The sequence below is a fragment of the Penicillium riverlandense genome (assembly GCF_028828495.1).
Source record: "Penicillium riverlandense strain IBT 135883 chromosome Unknown utg000002l_segment0_segment0, whole genome shotgun sequence".
Taxonomy (NCBI): domain Eukaryota; kingdom Fungi; phylum Ascomycota; class Eurotiomycetes; order Eurotiales; family Aspergillaceae; genus Penicillium; species Penicillium riverlandense.
In genome coordinates, this window is record NW_026643195.1 from 2,800,075 (window position 1) to 2,815,321 (window position 15,247).

The 15,247-nt window shown below is 53.4% G+C and overlaps 7 protein-coding genes across 7 annotated transcripts; 2 read left to right on the forward strand and 5 right to left on the reverse strand.

Annotated features, from left to right (window-relative positions):
* Positions 1 to 82: 82 nt before the first annotated feature.
* N7474_003449 (putative lactoylglutathione lyase (Glo1)) lies at positions 83 to 783 on the reverse strand (the record flags this gene model as incomplete). The annotated part of the gene is made up of 2 exons (XM_057194864.1): positions 83 to 124; positions 175 to 783. 2 exons carry the CDS (start codon positions 781 to 783, stop codon positions 83 to 85), a joined length of 651 nt encoding a protein of 216 aa, XP_057056219.1.
* A 310-nt stretch (positions 784 to 1,093) lies between these two features.
* On the reverse strand, positions 1,094 to 1,818 carry N7474_003450 (O-methyltransferase; the record flags this gene model as incomplete). Its single annotated transcript, XM_057194865.1, has 2 exons — positions 1,094 to 1,293; positions 1,347 to 1,818. 2 exons carry the CDS (start codon positions 1,816 to 1,818, stop codon positions 1,094 to 1,096), a joined length of 672 nt encoding a protein of 223 aa, XP_057056220.1.
* Positions 1,819 to 1,982: 164 nt separating this feature from the next.
* N7474_003451 (transcription factor domain-containing protein) lies at positions 1,983 to 4,357 on the reverse strand (the record flags this gene model as incomplete). The annotated part of the gene is made up of 2 exons (XM_057194866.1): positions 1,983 to 4,119; positions 4,170 to 4,357. The coding sequence occupies 2 exons, from the start codon at positions 4,355 to 4,357 to the stop codon at positions 1,983 to 1,985; spliced, it is 2,325 nt and encodes a 774-aa protein (XP_057056221.1).
* Positions 4,358 to 4,911: 554 nt separating this feature from the next.
* Positions 4,912 to 6,862, forward strand: N7474_003452 (MFS transporter; the record flags this gene model as incomplete). The annotated part of the gene is made up of 8 exons (XM_057194867.1): positions 4,912 to 5,338; positions 5,394 to 5,471; positions 5,522 to 5,953; positions 6,010 to 6,159; positions 6,219 to 6,527; positions 6,577 to 6,671; positions 6,720 to 6,797; positions 6,848 to 6,862. The coding sequence occupies 8 exons, from the start codon at positions 4,912 to 4,914 to the stop codon at positions 6,860 to 6,862; spliced, it is 1,584 nt and encodes a 527-aa protein (XP_057056222.1).
* A 315-nt stretch (positions 6,863 to 7,177) lies between these two features.
* N7474_003453 (uncharacterized protein) lies at positions 7,178 to 8,844 on the reverse strand (the record flags this gene model as incomplete). The annotated part of the gene is made up of 2 exons (XM_057194868.1): positions 7,178 to 8,083; positions 8,137 to 8,844. The coding sequence occupies 2 exons, from the start codon at positions 8,842 to 8,844 to the stop codon at positions 7,178 to 7,180; spliced, it is 1,614 nt and encodes a 537-aa protein (XP_057056223.1).
* A 127-nt stretch (positions 8,845 to 8,971) lies between these two features.
* N7474_003454 (uncharacterized protein) lies at positions 8,972 to 9,430 on the forward strand (the record flags this gene model as incomplete). Its single annotated transcript, XM_057194869.1, has 1 exon — positions 8,972 to 9,430. One exon carries the CDS (start codon positions 8,972 to 8,974, stop codon positions 9,428 to 9,430), a length of 459 nt encoding a protein of 152 aa, XP_057056224.1.
* Positions 9,431 to 11,288: 1,858 nt separating this feature from the next.
* On the reverse strand, positions 11,289 to 15,039 carry N7474_003455 (GTPase BMS1; the record flags this gene model as incomplete). The annotated part of the gene is made up of 4 exons (XM_057194870.1): positions 11,289 to 14,609; positions 14,673 to 14,762; positions 14,824 to 14,894; positions 14,982 to 15,039. 4 exons carry the CDS (start codon positions 15,037 to 15,039, stop codon positions 11,289 to 11,291), a joined length of 3,540 nt encoding a protein of 1,179 aa, XP_057056225.1.
* Between the last annotated feature and the right edge of the window lie 208 nt (positions 15,040 to 15,247).

Consider the following 15,247-nt stretch of genomic DNA (forward strand, 5'->3'; position numbering starts at 1 on the left):
TGTACAGCTGCTTCACTTCTGGGCATGAAATATGATGCACGCCAGATGATTTTTTCATGGCACCGCCATTTATCTCTCTTTCTCACTCAACGCTCTGCGGAATCAGCTCAACCGTATATCCATCCTAGTAGTCACGTCAGTCCTATCAAACGAGTGCATACAATCAACACTCACCGGATCAGCAATCATAGCAAACTTCTCAAAGAACCACGCATAATTCTCATGGATCTCCCCTCTCCCAACCCCCCTCGCAGCCTCCCACTCTGACAAAGGCACGGCCTCCCTCGACGACACACCCACCTCCTTCAGAATCGGCACTCCGGCAGCCCTCAGCCTCTCCACCGCAGCCTTGGTATCCGGAACCGTGAACCCTAAATGCGCAAACCCCAGATTCGGCGGCTGATTCCCCGTCGATACTTCCTCGCTATTGCCTTCCGTTCCATGCACATGATACAACTCAAGCAACCCCTCCGTCCGCGTCATCACAGGGATCTGACTCGTCTTCTCCGCCCAGTCTGCCAGATCCCCCGTGTCAGGCGGTGGGTGGCCTAGATAGTAGATTGTGAATGGGCCCGCGTTCATGCTGAACACGACTCGCATCCCGAGGAGGTCTACGTAGAAGTGTAGAGAGCGCGAGGGCTCCCGTACCCGGATCGCGAGGTGGTTCAGTCGGTATCCCGTTGTGCTGGACGAGACGGGTGGGTTGAAGGTTGCTGACGGGCCGCCTGGAAGGAAGGCGCCCGGTTGACCTTGTGGAAGGGTTGAGAAGGAGTTGGAGGACATTTTGACGTGCAATTGAGTGGTGGGTGGGAGTGTAGAGCTGGAAGTGGAAGTAATGCGGGGCGTGATATGACAGACGGGGGATCCACTCGACTGTCCCTTAGTTACACTAGGCAGTTAACTATAGCGGTTATGCCGAGGTCGCGTAGGTTGTGTGCCAGAACTTGCTGTGGGATGGGTGGAGAGTCTCTCTATATCCAGATCCTGTGGGGTTTGCTATCGGAAGAAAACATTGGGACTTGTGAAGTGCGGGGAGCTCATGGGAAGTAGACTAGAGACTACTAAGTGTCTTTGATTGACGGCGAGGGATTCTTTACTGATAGACAATCATATCTAGTCCACCAGGGTAGGGCAGAGTCACTCTCTTAAATCCACTGTCATCGGCATCAACATAGTTGAACAGATCCTGGTAGCCCTCAGTAGCCTTGAGAGTATTATCCGCGATGATGACTGCCCCGCGCCGGAGATGCGGCTGTACGGCCTTGAGCGCGGGGAGCGCGAGAGGTGTCCAGACTGATAGTTGTATAAGCATTTGATTGCCTTAAGCTCCATGATCAATAACTTACTGTCCAACAACAGGAAATCCACCTCGCCGAGATCTTTCGTAAGAGTCTCGCGCAAATCGCCGATGCGCAGGTCAATCACGCCCTCGATCTCCTTCCCGGCCTGTGCCCAGATCTCCTGGGCCCGCGCGGCCTTGGAAGGTTCCTTTTCGGTGGCAATTACCTTGGCGGTTTTACCTTCTGCGTGCGCATTCTGCGCGGCTGCGAGTGCCAGGTAGATGGTGCTCACGCCGAAGCTAGTCCCGGCCTCGACGATGGCCGTGGCCTTGATGCTGCGCAGGATATGGTAGACCAGCTCGGATTTCTCCTGGTCTAGGGCGATGAACTTGTCGCGCATGATGTCGTCGAAGGCATCGCTGGTTTGCGGAGGCAGGGTGGACCATTCTACGCCTGCTTCTTGGGTGAGAGATTGGCCGTGTAGGGCTTGCAGAAAGGAGCGGAGGGGCTCGGTGGCGATCAAAGCAGAGGGAGCCATTGTTGTTCTTTGCTGGTTAGAAATCGAATTGAATTAACTAATTAATTATTGTCCGTTATTTCATATAGATGCTGTGAGTCATGGGCAACACGAGTGGCGTAAGGATTTACACTGCGCCAGTAGGTGGACCGAGGTCGGCCCCGGTTTCTCCAATTCTGACTTGATCAATCTCGCTCTAGCAGATCTGCATAGCTATTTAGAGACCGCCCGATCAAATTGACCATCTCCCAAATATAGTCCGCCGTAAATAAGCGCGCCCACAGACGAGTGATCGCGGCGCTGAGTCGGGTGTTGGTGGCGAGCAACCACTCGCGCGAGACCCCATGCTGGACCTCCATGACCATCTCCAGGACGAAATCCCGCAGCCGTGTTTCTTGCTCTGTTAGAGGTGGATCTGGGCAGTCGACAGTGACAGCCTCGAGCCATTTGGCTAGCAGCACGGCACATTCCAAGGAGCACAAGGCATGTTGGTTAGACCACAGCACGACTTGCGAGTGAGCCACGAAACTAAGACCCAGTTTAACGGGCGTGCTCAGCGCGTGAGCGCAGTGCAGCGCTGCCCGGGTTAGACGGTCGCCCCGCCGCACGTGCAGGTTCTGCTTCAGGCTGGACGCGATCTGGACCGGGTCCCACGTCTGCAATTGTCTGGCAGAACCACAGTCTGCGTTCAGCCGGATATATGCGAGCCGGAGCAGAGCGGCCGATGTAAAGGAGAGCGGGCCATGCGGGCTAAGAGGGTCGATCGATGATTCCTGATTGCGCTCCCAGCATTGACACCACCGTTCCAGGGCCTGCTCGACTGCCACGATCTCCTGCGTTGATGCCGGCGGCGGTCCGAACCGGCTGCGTCCAGAGACAGGGAGTCGACCCGCCTTGGTCATCAGCCAGATATCCTGTAGGATGGCGTGGATGAGCACATAGCCGCCAAGAGAGGAGAAGCCTTCCACTTCGCTGCTGGAGGGGTTGAAGAGCGCGGTCAGTGCATCCTGAAATTTCGGCTCACCGGGACTCTGGCTGCGCTCTGCCTGCCATATGCTGGCTAGTGATGCTTGCCATTCTTTTTCCGTGCAGGGCAGATCCAGGGCGACCTCCTCGGTGAGGATTACAGGGGGTAGATCGAAGACGATGGTATGAATGTTGAAGAAGCAGAATACGATCAGCTTGGTGCGTTTGACTCGCTCTCGCCGGATCCAGCTACTCCATGATCCATCGTGATCCGGTAAACGGTTTAACCCGCCTTTGCGTACCAGCGTCTCCATCAGGCTGCGGATCGACAAAGCCTCATGGTACGGTGGGTTGTTGATGAACCATGAGGAGACAGAGGTGAGGAGTAGTAGTGCTTGCACGGTCTCTAAGGTGTCGTTATCGTCAACCGCACTGGCCGCGGGCATCGTCCCGGATTGAAAGACCCGGCGCACATGTTCGAGAGTGACGGGCTTGGCGATTTGATAGAGATGGTGGCTGGTATCTGGTTCGCGACAATACCGTGCCCCTAGCGCTGCCATGGAGAGGAAAAGTGGCAGAGTCATTGACTCGACATCCAGCGTAGGCATATGTACCACAGGGTAATGATCATGAAAGCCCATGAGATACCCAGTCAGACACCGAGATAGAGCATGCCGCGAAGGCAGTGAGGGATGTGGAACCACATTAGTATAGTCAGACAGAAGACTCAAGATCTTGTCTCGACACTGCGCCGTGACAGGGACGAATCCCGTCGGCTGTCTCGTTTTGTAACTAGTTTGGTATCCCTCCGGCTGAAGGGACGGAAGTTGGGCCCCATGTCGAGGCAGAACCGAGCTCGAAGGAGTCGAGGCAGGCTCACTGAGTGGCCCTCTATCTGAAGCCGCTTGGTCATAGTCTGGGATCGGCGAAAACTGAAAGGGCGGAAACAACGGCAGCGGCTGGTACGCCGGGGAATAAGGATGACTGGGCAGAGGCACACTGTCCAAGAAAGAGGTGAAGTCATTTCCCTCGTATGCAGCTGTTGGGATTCCACCTAACGGATACCCAAAATCCGGCCCCGGGATGGGTGTGGCCGGCCCTGTTGCTGATGGGGTGGGACCAGCCGCCAAGGGCGTACTTAGCATGGATGCACGATGCACGGTCGCCGACAAATCTGCCGGAAAATGCGTATTGCTCCCCGGGATAACTCGATGGCTTGCGTCAGCGTGGTCAGTCACCACGGACGCCAACGTATCCAAGCCATCCACGGCGGGGTGAGCCGGGGAGGGCGTCTGCGATGGATGACTCGGACTACCGGCCGAGTGTGCGAGGCGTTCATGGCGCACCAGGAGATCTCTGGAGATAGTGTTAGTATGTGACAGGACAGAAGAATCACAGGGACGTACTTGCGCGTAAACGCCTTGCGACATTGAACACAGCCGTACGGCTTCTCCTTGGTGTCTAACAGAGGGTTAGCAGAAACGGATTTGGTGGTGGACAAAGCCTTACGCGACCGGTCGTGACGTTGGAGATGCTCCAATCGGGCAAATGCACGGGGGCATCGCTGACATTGATAGGGTTTGCTATTCAGCATGTCCATAAAACATTACGTATCCGGGTCGGATATTGGAGATGCGCACCGTTGAGTGAAGCTTCTCCAATTTGGAGATATCCGGAGAGTGGAGAACATTGCTGACGTGAACGGTGCATTATTAATAACATCGGGAAAGACCGTCGGCTGTTGATATCCGCACTCCCAAGCGCAGAATCAGCGCTCATGTTAGTTGATTTCGTCAACAGTGCACAAAATAGCGCTAGACTTGTTTCCGAGGAAGACTCCTGTATCGCCAGTACATATCGGCATCTTCATCCACTCGGAGAGCAGTGCGAACTCCGAGAGGGGATGATGTGCCTCTCTCTATCTTCTCCAATTTTTTTTACCGGACGAGGGCTCGGTCTTGGAGCCGACCCACGCCCTACGGTTTTCTGCACTGGCCCATAAAATATCATCAGTCCCCAGAAGACGTAGAATTGCCAAGACCTGCATCCTGCATGAGATATCAGATTTTCCGCGTGGATTAATATAAGAACGTGTGCATGGCCATTGACAAGCCATTCGCTCGTCTATCCCGCGGGACAGGTACAGCCATGGAAAAACGCGACCCGAGCCCAGACTCTGTGGCCGCGCAGCAGGAGATCGAGTGGGTATATCTTGAATTCGAGACGCCGCTGCCTACGCCATGTATTACTTTGCCGCCCCAGCCTGGTCAGTCTGCCCCGCCGGAAGCGCCCAGCTTGGAGAAATATACATCGCCGTTCCTGTGGCCGGAATGGCGCAAGTCCATGATGACTTGGATTTCGTGCGCCGTCACGGCTCTGGCGGGTTATTCGGCGGGTGAGATCAGTCCGGCGTCGGACGAACTGACCAAGGAGTGGGGGATCACAGCTGTCGTGTATAATCTCGGCATCACTATCTTCTGCATCGGGTTTGCTCTGGCACCTATGATTTTGGCACCTTTCTCGGAGATTAATGGCCGCCGGCCGATTTTTGTGGCGAGCGGTATTCTATTCGTCGGTATGTTGGAGACGCTTGATTCTTTTCCGTCGGCTTCTGCTAACCCTGTGAATAGCATCCCTGGTGGCTTGTGGAGGAACTCACCTTTTCGCTGGATTACTCGTTGCGCGCTTTCTCCAGGGCGTGGGTGGATGTATGTATCCTTGGAGGCCCAGAATATGTTTCGACACTGACATCTATCAGCTACTTTCTCCACAATGGTCGGTGGTGTGATTAGTGACATCTACCATACCCAGGACCGAAACACCCCCATGGCACTGTTCGCGGGGGCTGCACTCTTCGGAACAGGTCTTGCTCCATTGTTGTCTGGAGTGATTGTCTCGCACACCAGCTGGCGCTGGGTTTATTACTCCCACGCCATCGTCTCCGCTGTTTTTGTGGTTATCATCTTCCTGTTCTTCAAGGAAACACGTGGTAGTGTCCTCCTCAGCCGCAAGGCAAAAACCTTGAATCGTTATTACGAGAACCTCGAGGCTTCGGGTCACTACGGTGTCATCATGGCAAACGAGGAACCGAAAGGGGAGAAGACCAAACGCATTCGGTGGAAGGTGAAGGCTGACGAGCAGCGGGAGTCCCTGGTGAAAATGATTCAGATCTCGCTGTGGCGCCCTTTTCGTGAGTCTTTCCCACGACCACTTTTGGATTGCTGCTTACAACCCGTTTTAAAACAGATATGCTCGTCACCGAGCCAGTGGTCTTCTTCTTCTCCCTTTGGGTATCTTTCAGCTGGGCAGTTCTCTACCTCCAATTCGCCTCTGTTCCTCTCGTGTTCAAAACAAATCACGGGTTTAATATCGAGCAGACAGGAGCCGTGTTCACAGGTTTGCCAAACCTCTTTCTTGTCCCACGAACATGAAAAACTAATCAGCTCTCTCTTTAGCAATGTGCGTCGGCGTTGTCTTCATCACTCTCATCAGCATCTGGCAGGAGAAAATCGCCATGCGATTCGGCCGCCTCTCCAAATCCGCCGAGGGTCGCCTGTACTTCGTCTGCGTGGAATCCATCCTGCTCCCCATCGGCCTATTCTGGTTCGGCTGGACTTCGTTCCCGTCTGTGCCGTGGATTGTGCCCGCTATCGCGGTGGGCTGTGCCACTATGGGCATCTTTTCGATCTATCTGGCTACCTTCAATTACTTGGCTGATACCTATCACCGATACGCAAGTTCGGCGATTGCGGCGCAGTCTTGCTGTAAGTATTTCCTGTTTTTGGTTTTGAACACTTCATTAATATGGAGCAGGCCGGAATTTGCTGGGTGGCATCTTCCCTCTGGTGACGAATGCCATGTTCAATAATCTTGGCTACCCCGAGGCATCTAGTCTTCTCGGTGGTATTGTAAGTTGTGTTTGTTTTCCGCAAAGAGCGTACGCTAATCGGAATTAGGGCTTTGTTCTGACTCTGGTCCCTTGGGTACTTGTGTTCTACGGTCCCCAAATTCGGGCAAAGAGCAAACTGGCTAGTGTAAGTACAGCTGTCGAACTGTTGGAGCTGGTATGCTAACCAAACCGCAGGAACTTGCACATTAATAAATACCCCTCCTACATAGATAGCATACCCAAAAGTTCATGTGATAGAATATAGATTAATGAATAGAGTACCCATCACGCATCGATTATGCACACCGGAGACCATAATACCATAAACAAGAGCCGATTCTGAATGTGGATGCAATGCGTCCGTCCAAACCCGTGGTCGTACATAGGAATGAAAAGCAAAATGCGTGTGAAAAGCAAGACATGATGACAAGGAGACGTCTCGCTCCGAACCAAATGCAAATATATCTATATAAGGCTGGTGCAAATTGCAATAGCATAGACAAGATGTTGTGGTGAATGCTTCATCTATCTCATTCGCCCGTGATGATATCCTCCAGAAGATCTCACTTGAAGATCATGGGGAACGTTTCGTCCATGATGGTATGGTGCAAAGCGGCCTTCATCCTCACTATCACTCTCCATCTGGTCCAAGATGCGATCGATCTCGTCTCCAGCGTGCGTTTCCAGCCCGATGGCGGTGCCTTTAGACCTAATACCATTGCGATAGTTGCTACTCTGCGAGCTTTGGTTACTACCGGGCATAGTTCCAATACTGTTGCCGTATAACGACGCGTTTAGGCTGTTTTGCGTTGACGCAGTCTGCAACGGTCGAGGGCTGGAGCGATAGCCTGAATTTTCGGGGCTGGACATGAACAGGAGCGTTTCGATCGCGTCTTGCTCCATCGAGGTATTCTGAGATTGACTTTGTGATCCGTAGAAGCCATTTTGAGAAGATGTAGGGCCATTAAAGTGCGCGGACGACTGAAGTAAAGGTGTCTCGGGTCCTAGAACAGTAGGAGACCCCACCGATCGCATAGATGGAAATTCCTGAACGGAATGATATCGCCGGTGGCGGGAACGCGGGCTATGGTTGGGAGACTTTGAGACTGCATTGGGGTTCGGGCGACGGCGCCGCGAATCGCCCTTGGAAGATATGATGTCTGCAGGCGGAGCTAATTTGGGAGTGGGAAAGAGTTTGTTAGGGGAAGAGAGTGCAGACTGCGAGCGGGAATGAGTATGGTATGCATGAGGGGTGTTCGAGGCCGAGGTTCGAGAGGTAAGGTCTTGTGAGTTGGATGTTGAGTTCGAGGCCGAGGCCGGGCCCAGTAGGCCATTCGGAATTCCCAGTTGAGAATCCGCTTCGCGTAACTGCCGCGATTTTTCCACCTTGGCAGCCGCGTATGACAGACGCGTCCGTATATGCACAGATAGCTATATCTAATGTGTTAGAAAGGCCTTGACGAGCAAATAAGAGAAGTCGCTACCTGGGCAATTCTGTTTCCGTATGCTGGTGAGCCAGTGCTCTTTGAACGACGCCGCGTAGTCCCATTAACGCTAGAAGTCGGCGCCAGAAGTTCCGACGAAATCGACTTGATGTCTCCATCCACTGTTCTTTTCTGACCAGGAGCCAACTGAATGTCGGTGACCGAGTGTGTATGCTGGTGTGGTGGCGTTAAAGACCCATTGCCAAACTTTTCTGGGGCGCACGCGTCCCAAACTGCACATGGTCCATTTATCATGTTTCCATTTCCCGGCCCCGCCCGGGGTGTCTCGCTCGATTCTGCTGAGATTTCCTGTTCTTGTTTGTCGCTGAAGGTGTTCGGGCTGTCTAGATTTATAGACTGGCTTGCATCATTCATCGCAAAAGACGGGAGGCTGGACAAGGAGTCCGTGAGTGTGCTGGCAGACTGAAGCTCTGGGCGTGGGCCTTCGGCCGACGTGTCGCTACCGCGTTGCGAGGATTCGATATAGTCGATGTCGCTCGCCTCGCTTTCACCATGTGGCACGGTGACTGCGTTCAGGCCATCCACCCGCAGAGACAACGTTTGAGGGATTCGCGTGACTTGAATTTCATCGGAGGCGGGCTTGCGCGGCGCGGGTGACGTCGCAGCGTTCACGGAGGACTCGGTAGGCGCACTGGCCTCCGGATTGGGGAACCCGCGACTCGACGGGACATCATGGGCGTGATTCATCGTCGGGCGCGAGGATGCGTCGGGAATGGACAGGAGGAATAAGAAAGAGCGAGGAAAAGGGGATGGTGGCGCGTGAAGAATACGTGGTCAAGCTTTCAACTACGGAGTTGCAGGGACCGAGACACGCATGACACTTGTGGATGGCGAGGGTCGTCACCGCATGAAGGGCTTGTGGGGGGGCAGGAACCAACACGGAGGAGTGCCAGGATGCGCTAATCCCTCTAACGCCCTCGAGGACCGCGCGGGTGTTGTAATGACGCTTCTGCGGGCGCCAGGAGCGTCTGCCCGATACAGTGGCGATCGACCAGCACGCGCAAGGATTGCGAGCGGCAAAAACGGCCGACTAGATCCAGTTCCAACCGCGTTCTCCGGCCTCGCGATCGGAAGTGCGCTGGGCTGGACGGGATGTGTTATTCTTGACTGTGAGTTTCTGAGAACAATTCAGGACTCAAACCACACGTCGTCAGCATTGGGAGGGAAGCAGAACCAAGTGGAGATGGAAGGCACTCTTGGTCGCTCTGGCGCGTTCAAGACGCGGTCACGTGGACCGAAATCACGCAAGACGGGGAATAAATTCTACTGGTAATGTCTCTCTAGGATGGGTATTGGACGGTTTCAACTGTGGGATTAATATCGAAGACAATAACAGTCGTGACTATATCCTTTCCTGTGGTGCTAACACCGTCCATATAGGCCAGGTTAGACACTGCATCCATTTTGTCTAACAAGCGCAGTCAATCATTCATTGGGTATTCCCAAGAGCCATCTCAATCCGTGCACGCAGTCCTCTTGTGCCCTCATTGAAACATCCAACTGATGGCCATAAATCCAGAAAATATGGGGTAGCCCCTAATGAAATGATTTCAGTTTTGCAAAAAGGACGTAGTGAAATAAAGCACATACCCTGTACAACGTTTCTCGCACCTCCACCCCAGCATCTCGCAACCCTCTCCCGTAACAAACGGCGTCATCACGCAGGATATCAAGTTCACAAATCTGAATATAGGTCCTTGGCAACCCACTGAACTCGCTCCATAGTGGATACGCATCAGGAGAAGTTAACTTATTGAACGGAACTCCAAGGGCATCTAAAAACACATAATCAGCGCCTAGGCCGTGGATCAATCTAAAAAGACAGATTCGAACGGATGATATATACCGTGATTTCGAATCATACTCATCCGGTTCAGTTCGGCGCCCTTATAATCACTTAACCAAGAACGGTGGAGGTCTCGGAAACGAGGAGGGATGAACTCGGTGTCTGTCCCACGGACAGATACTGGAGCTCGAAGCAGGACTCCACTGAATGACACCTTTGCAGCAGGTCTTGAATTTTCTGCTGCACTGAGCCAACTGCCTACTCGATGCGATACAATCGCCGCAAGCTGTCCGCCGGAAGATGTCCCACTGACGACTAAGTTGACAGGCGTAGTGTGGATTTGAACCAAACTCGAGAGGTTGCTCATAATATACTGAGCTGCATTCCATCCATCCTCGAGTGGGACCGGGTACAAGTATGCCGGACTGAGCCGATATTCCACGCTGATAACTGTGATGGGCCCGGCTAAGGCCATATATCGGCACGACACTGTCACATCGAGCCACGCCAGTGTCAGATGGTTAGAGAGAGCAAATCAGTATAGATGGATAGTATTGAATGAGAGATACCATCTTCTGTCTCAAGAGAGCCGCCAGTAAAGCCGCCGCTATGAAAGAAAATCACAAGCCCTGAGGAAATTCGAGTGGCTTTTGCGGTATAGATTCGAATATGAATCTGGTGATTGTCCTTTCCTGGAACCGTGGTATCAACCGTTGACACTTTAACGGCAAGCTCATTGCCGGCCGGTGAAGAGAGAAACAGACTGTTTCGGTCAGGGTCATCATGACGGAGGGTTGTGTGTTGCGCAATGAATGCGTTCCATTCGGGTTGGAAAGAAAGCATACTGGTTGTTGTGTCGTTGTTCTCATAGGAAGAGGCCCGTCTAAAATTGCATCCTCTTCCCAACTTAGCGTTCCGAGTCGACTGTAGGTGAAGGGCGCAGTGAGTCACCAGATCTCGTATTGAGTGAGCATGGACGCCCGACGGCGGTTAAAAAGCTTATGAGAATATCCTCTTAGACTGTATCGCTTGAATTTCTCCTCATCATATAGGTCGATTGGCGATTTCCTATCAAATCACTTAATTTGTTAGATAGGAACACGTATCTTGAGTTGACAATCAAAGGCTGAAGGGGGACGGTACATTGAAATGAGATCAAGACTCAATCCAGGGTGATCTCGTGATCCAAAGGCCACGCACAATTATCCTTTCCGCCGTCACCCTAGTTACTACTCCGTAGAAAGACTCCGTAGAGACAAGTAGATTCAATTCATCCATATGTACGGTTTTGTTAACACGAAAACGCCTGAAATATGCTTGGTATCTGAGCATGGATGGATACAAATCATCTGCGCTTCTTCCCACCACCACCGCCCGACTCTCCATCAGTGTTCTTCCGCTTCTTGCCCTCGCGCCGCCAGTATTCATTGCTCTCCCTCTTCTCTCGCGCGTTCTTCTTCTCCAGGCTATCCGCCACCTTGGCGCGGTACACCTGCCGCCGCTCTTCTTGCTTCGCCGCCCGCTTGGCCTGCTTGTCGTTGCGAAGCGTGGTCAGCTTCTGCATCAGATCCCGGGCCTTCTTCTCTTCACCACCGAGAACCACAGCTCGCTTTTGCATGTAGGTCTCGCCCTGGCGGGGCTTCATCTTAGTGATCTGTGATTTGAAGGGCAGGTCCGCTGCCAGCTGTTTCGGTACGCGGAGAGGATTGAAGTGGCGGGTGGGTCGTTCGATCTGGCGATACGCCGAGTCTTTGATCTGCGGCGTGGGGATGCCCTTCTCGCGCCGGACTTCACCCGTCAGTCGCATTCCCTGCCATCCACTGTCACCGGAGCTGCCTTCTTGGTCGAGAAGATTGGTCACGGGATTGTAGAAGCGGTGCGGTTTGATCGGATACCAGGCGCGCAGGAAGACAATGTCGCTCATCAGAATCTTATCTTCAAAAGTGGCACGGAAGTAGCCCTCTGGCTTGCTGAGGGCTCGTTTGATCTGACCGCGAACACCGGAAACTGTTCGAATCGATGCGCCCTCGAACTTGGCAATTTCCAGAGACGAATTGAACATGTCCTTGATAAAGGCCGTGTTCTTGAAGATCTTGTAGGGAACACCCGTGAGCTTCAGCTTCTTCACAATCTCCGTGTGCTCGTCGACGCTGAGAACGACGCCCGTAGCAGCGATCCGGAAGCCCGGGTTTTGGTTTGAGAAAGAAGTCACGCAGCAGAAACCGGTGTTGGGCGCCACCAACGGGCCGTAGAAAGTGGCGAAGCAGTGCATGTGTTCGGGAGTGTACTTCAACATGCGGTTTCGTGTTCGACTGTCCGAGGTGCTGTACATGGGGATGGATTGGAATCGACGCCAACCCAGGGAGAAGATCAACGGATCATTGCTCTTCAGGATCTTCTTGTGCCAGCGGTGTCGCTTGATTCGGATCTGCACATAACCATAGCGGTCCTCAGTCGGTGCCAGACCTCCGACAATGACAGGGAAGCGCGGGTTGAACTTGGAAGCGAATTCATAGGGGACATTCTCGAGGACAATGCGCGCGTACGTTCCGGCCTTGAAGCCCTCAGCTCGAGCGCGGGAGGCCGGGTCGAGCTCATCAAACTCGGCGCGGTTGATATCCAGCTGCTTCTGCATCTTGGCTTTTTGCATATCATACCACTCGTCCTCGCCGAATTGCTCGTCGCCGCCCTCGCGAGCACCGTCCTTGGCGTTTGCAAATCCCTCACGATCTTCCTCTTCGAATCGCAGCCGCAGTTCTTCCTTTTTCTTTGCATTCCGTTCGCGCTCCGCTTCCAAGTCCAAAGGCTTTTCAGCAACACCGTCTTCCTGGTTCTGGCCATCGTCCTCGTCGCCGCTGTCGTCGATCCCGTTGAAGACTTCGCCGGTCTCGAGGTCTTCGAATGCACCATCTCCTTCATCATCATCTTCATCAAAAGCATCATCCAGATCGTCATCGTCGTCCTCATCTGACCCATCGCCAGACAGCTTGGCGGTCACAAAGCGGCGTCTTATAGACTCAAGGAGATCCCGATTCTGCCACTTCCGCTCGAGCTCCTCATAGTCGTAATCTGGGACTGCTCGGAAGTCGACCTGGTCTTCCTTTTCGTTATTTGTCTTCTTGAAGAAGTCGTCTTCCTCATCCTCGATATCTTCTTCTCCCTCGTCTTCGTCGTTGGCGCCACGCCATATTTGCACGACATCAACTGGGCTGATGGAATCATCGTACATCATTCGTGACAGGTCTTTGACACGGAAGGCCGGTCGCTTTCCAAGAAGGGACTTGGCGTTGGCCAGCATGTTCTCCTTCCAACGCACGTTGCCTTCTTCATCTTCCTCATCGTCATCCTCGTCGCCACTATCCAGATCCTGGTCTTCGACGGACGAGATAGAGCCGAGGTCAGAGTCGCTGTCAGCGAAGGCGATGTCGCCATCTTCTGGGCGGACAGCTCCATTTTGCCGTTCCTTGAAGCTGGTCTCGAAGTCGGCCGGGGCGGAAATGTCGTTCTCGTCGATCTCTTCATCGCTGCTCAAGTCGCCAGCCTCCTCATCCACCTCGTCCTCACCCTCTTCACTTTCAGAGCCTTCGTCATCCGACACATTTTGGACATCGCGTTCGGTATCGGCAACCCGAGCATGTCGTCTGTGTTTCCGACCAGTTTCCTCGTCTTCCGCGTGGGCGATAGTCTCGCCACCCCGGAACAGACGCACACCCTGATCAGCCTCACCGAGCATCCGCCGTTCGCTTTGCAGACCAACGACAAGCTGCTCTCCCAGACCACGATCCTCATTATCAGATTCTTCATCTTCGCCTTTGTCAAATGTTGAGGTCTTGACATCGATATAAACCGCGTCTTTGTCGACCAAGACGCCACCCACGTCGGACATGGGCGCGAAAAGCAACTTTTGTTTCTCGCCCAACTTGCGTCTTGAGCCCTTACCCGACGCCTTGGCAATTTGTTGATCCATGAATGGAGTTGGGCATGGATCGGGTAAGGCCTCGATTCCAGAGACGGTCAAATCGCCCACACCGGGGACATGAACTCGAGCGCCCTGGGCTTGGAAATTGGTGCCGCGAAGATAGCCGTAGAGTGCCACAGTCCGATCACATTTGGGATTCTCTTCAATCTGGGTGGGTGGTGTGATATCCAGGAAGCGATCTGCCAGGGCGTAGGGGTGCGAGTTGCGCCACACCAAAGGCCGAGGGTTCTTCATCACGGACAAGAATCGGGAGAGGTTGTGCACTTCCCGATCCGGGTATCGGCCGTTGATCACACCGGAGAGATAGAATAGTTTTGCACCTTGGTAAAGCTCGCTCCAGAAGCGGTGCTTGAGACGCTTCTTGGCCGTTCGCAAGGTGCTGTGACTCTTGAACAGATCGAGGTGAGTGAGGATGCCGAAGACGTTACCCGGCATACCACTCGTCGACAAGGCGTTCAAAAACTCCATGGTCTCCATTTCAAAGCCATAGTTTCCATCAATCATGAGCAACACAATGTCGGCGATCTTGGAAACATCAATCATGGATGCGAGCGAGTCTGAGGGACATTCGAGGAAGGTGAGGCGCTTCTTCTTGGATGTGACGACAGTGAGTGGACCTTGAGGTGAGCTGAGGGTTTGTTTTGTGTAGCGGCGGATCAGAGATTTGATCAAGGTAGTCTTGCCGACCTGGGAGTGTATATTGTTAGCATTGCGCTCTGCACATCGTCAAACCCGGTCGACAGCACTCACACCCGGGGGTCCAACAACTGCAACAACGATTGGCGGTGCCTCTTCCGGCATGCGATCCACCAGCGGCACATGTAGTCGTTTTTCCTTGACCTGTAGCAAGCATCTGTCAGCTGTTGATCGTCCGGCAAAAATTTCAATGCGATGTCCATACATCATGCGAGCGCGCTGCGGCCTTCTTGAGTTTCCCTGGGGCCGAAAAGGCAAACGCCTTTGGATTTTGCCCTAAAAGAAAAAGAGATGGTCAGCATGGCCCCGGCTAAAAACATTTTGCGCCAGCTTGATCGCAAGTAAGTTTCGCGTAGATCATACCCTCATATTTCTTCTTTTCCTTGGCCGGGCGGTGCGCCCGGTTTGACTGTTGCTCCATTATGCAACCGAGGAGGTTCAGAACCTCCGGGATTTTCTTGCAGCGTGAAGACGAAGAGAACAGCGAAGAGCTGCGGATCCGTTGCTGCTGCTGCGAAATTATTTTGTCGGGCCGGAATTACTTGAGCTCCGAGGAAAGTTTCTTTTGGCAATTTGGTGCCTGAGGCAGACTAGATAGCCATCACCCTCCGGGCCGGTTGGTCGATTTT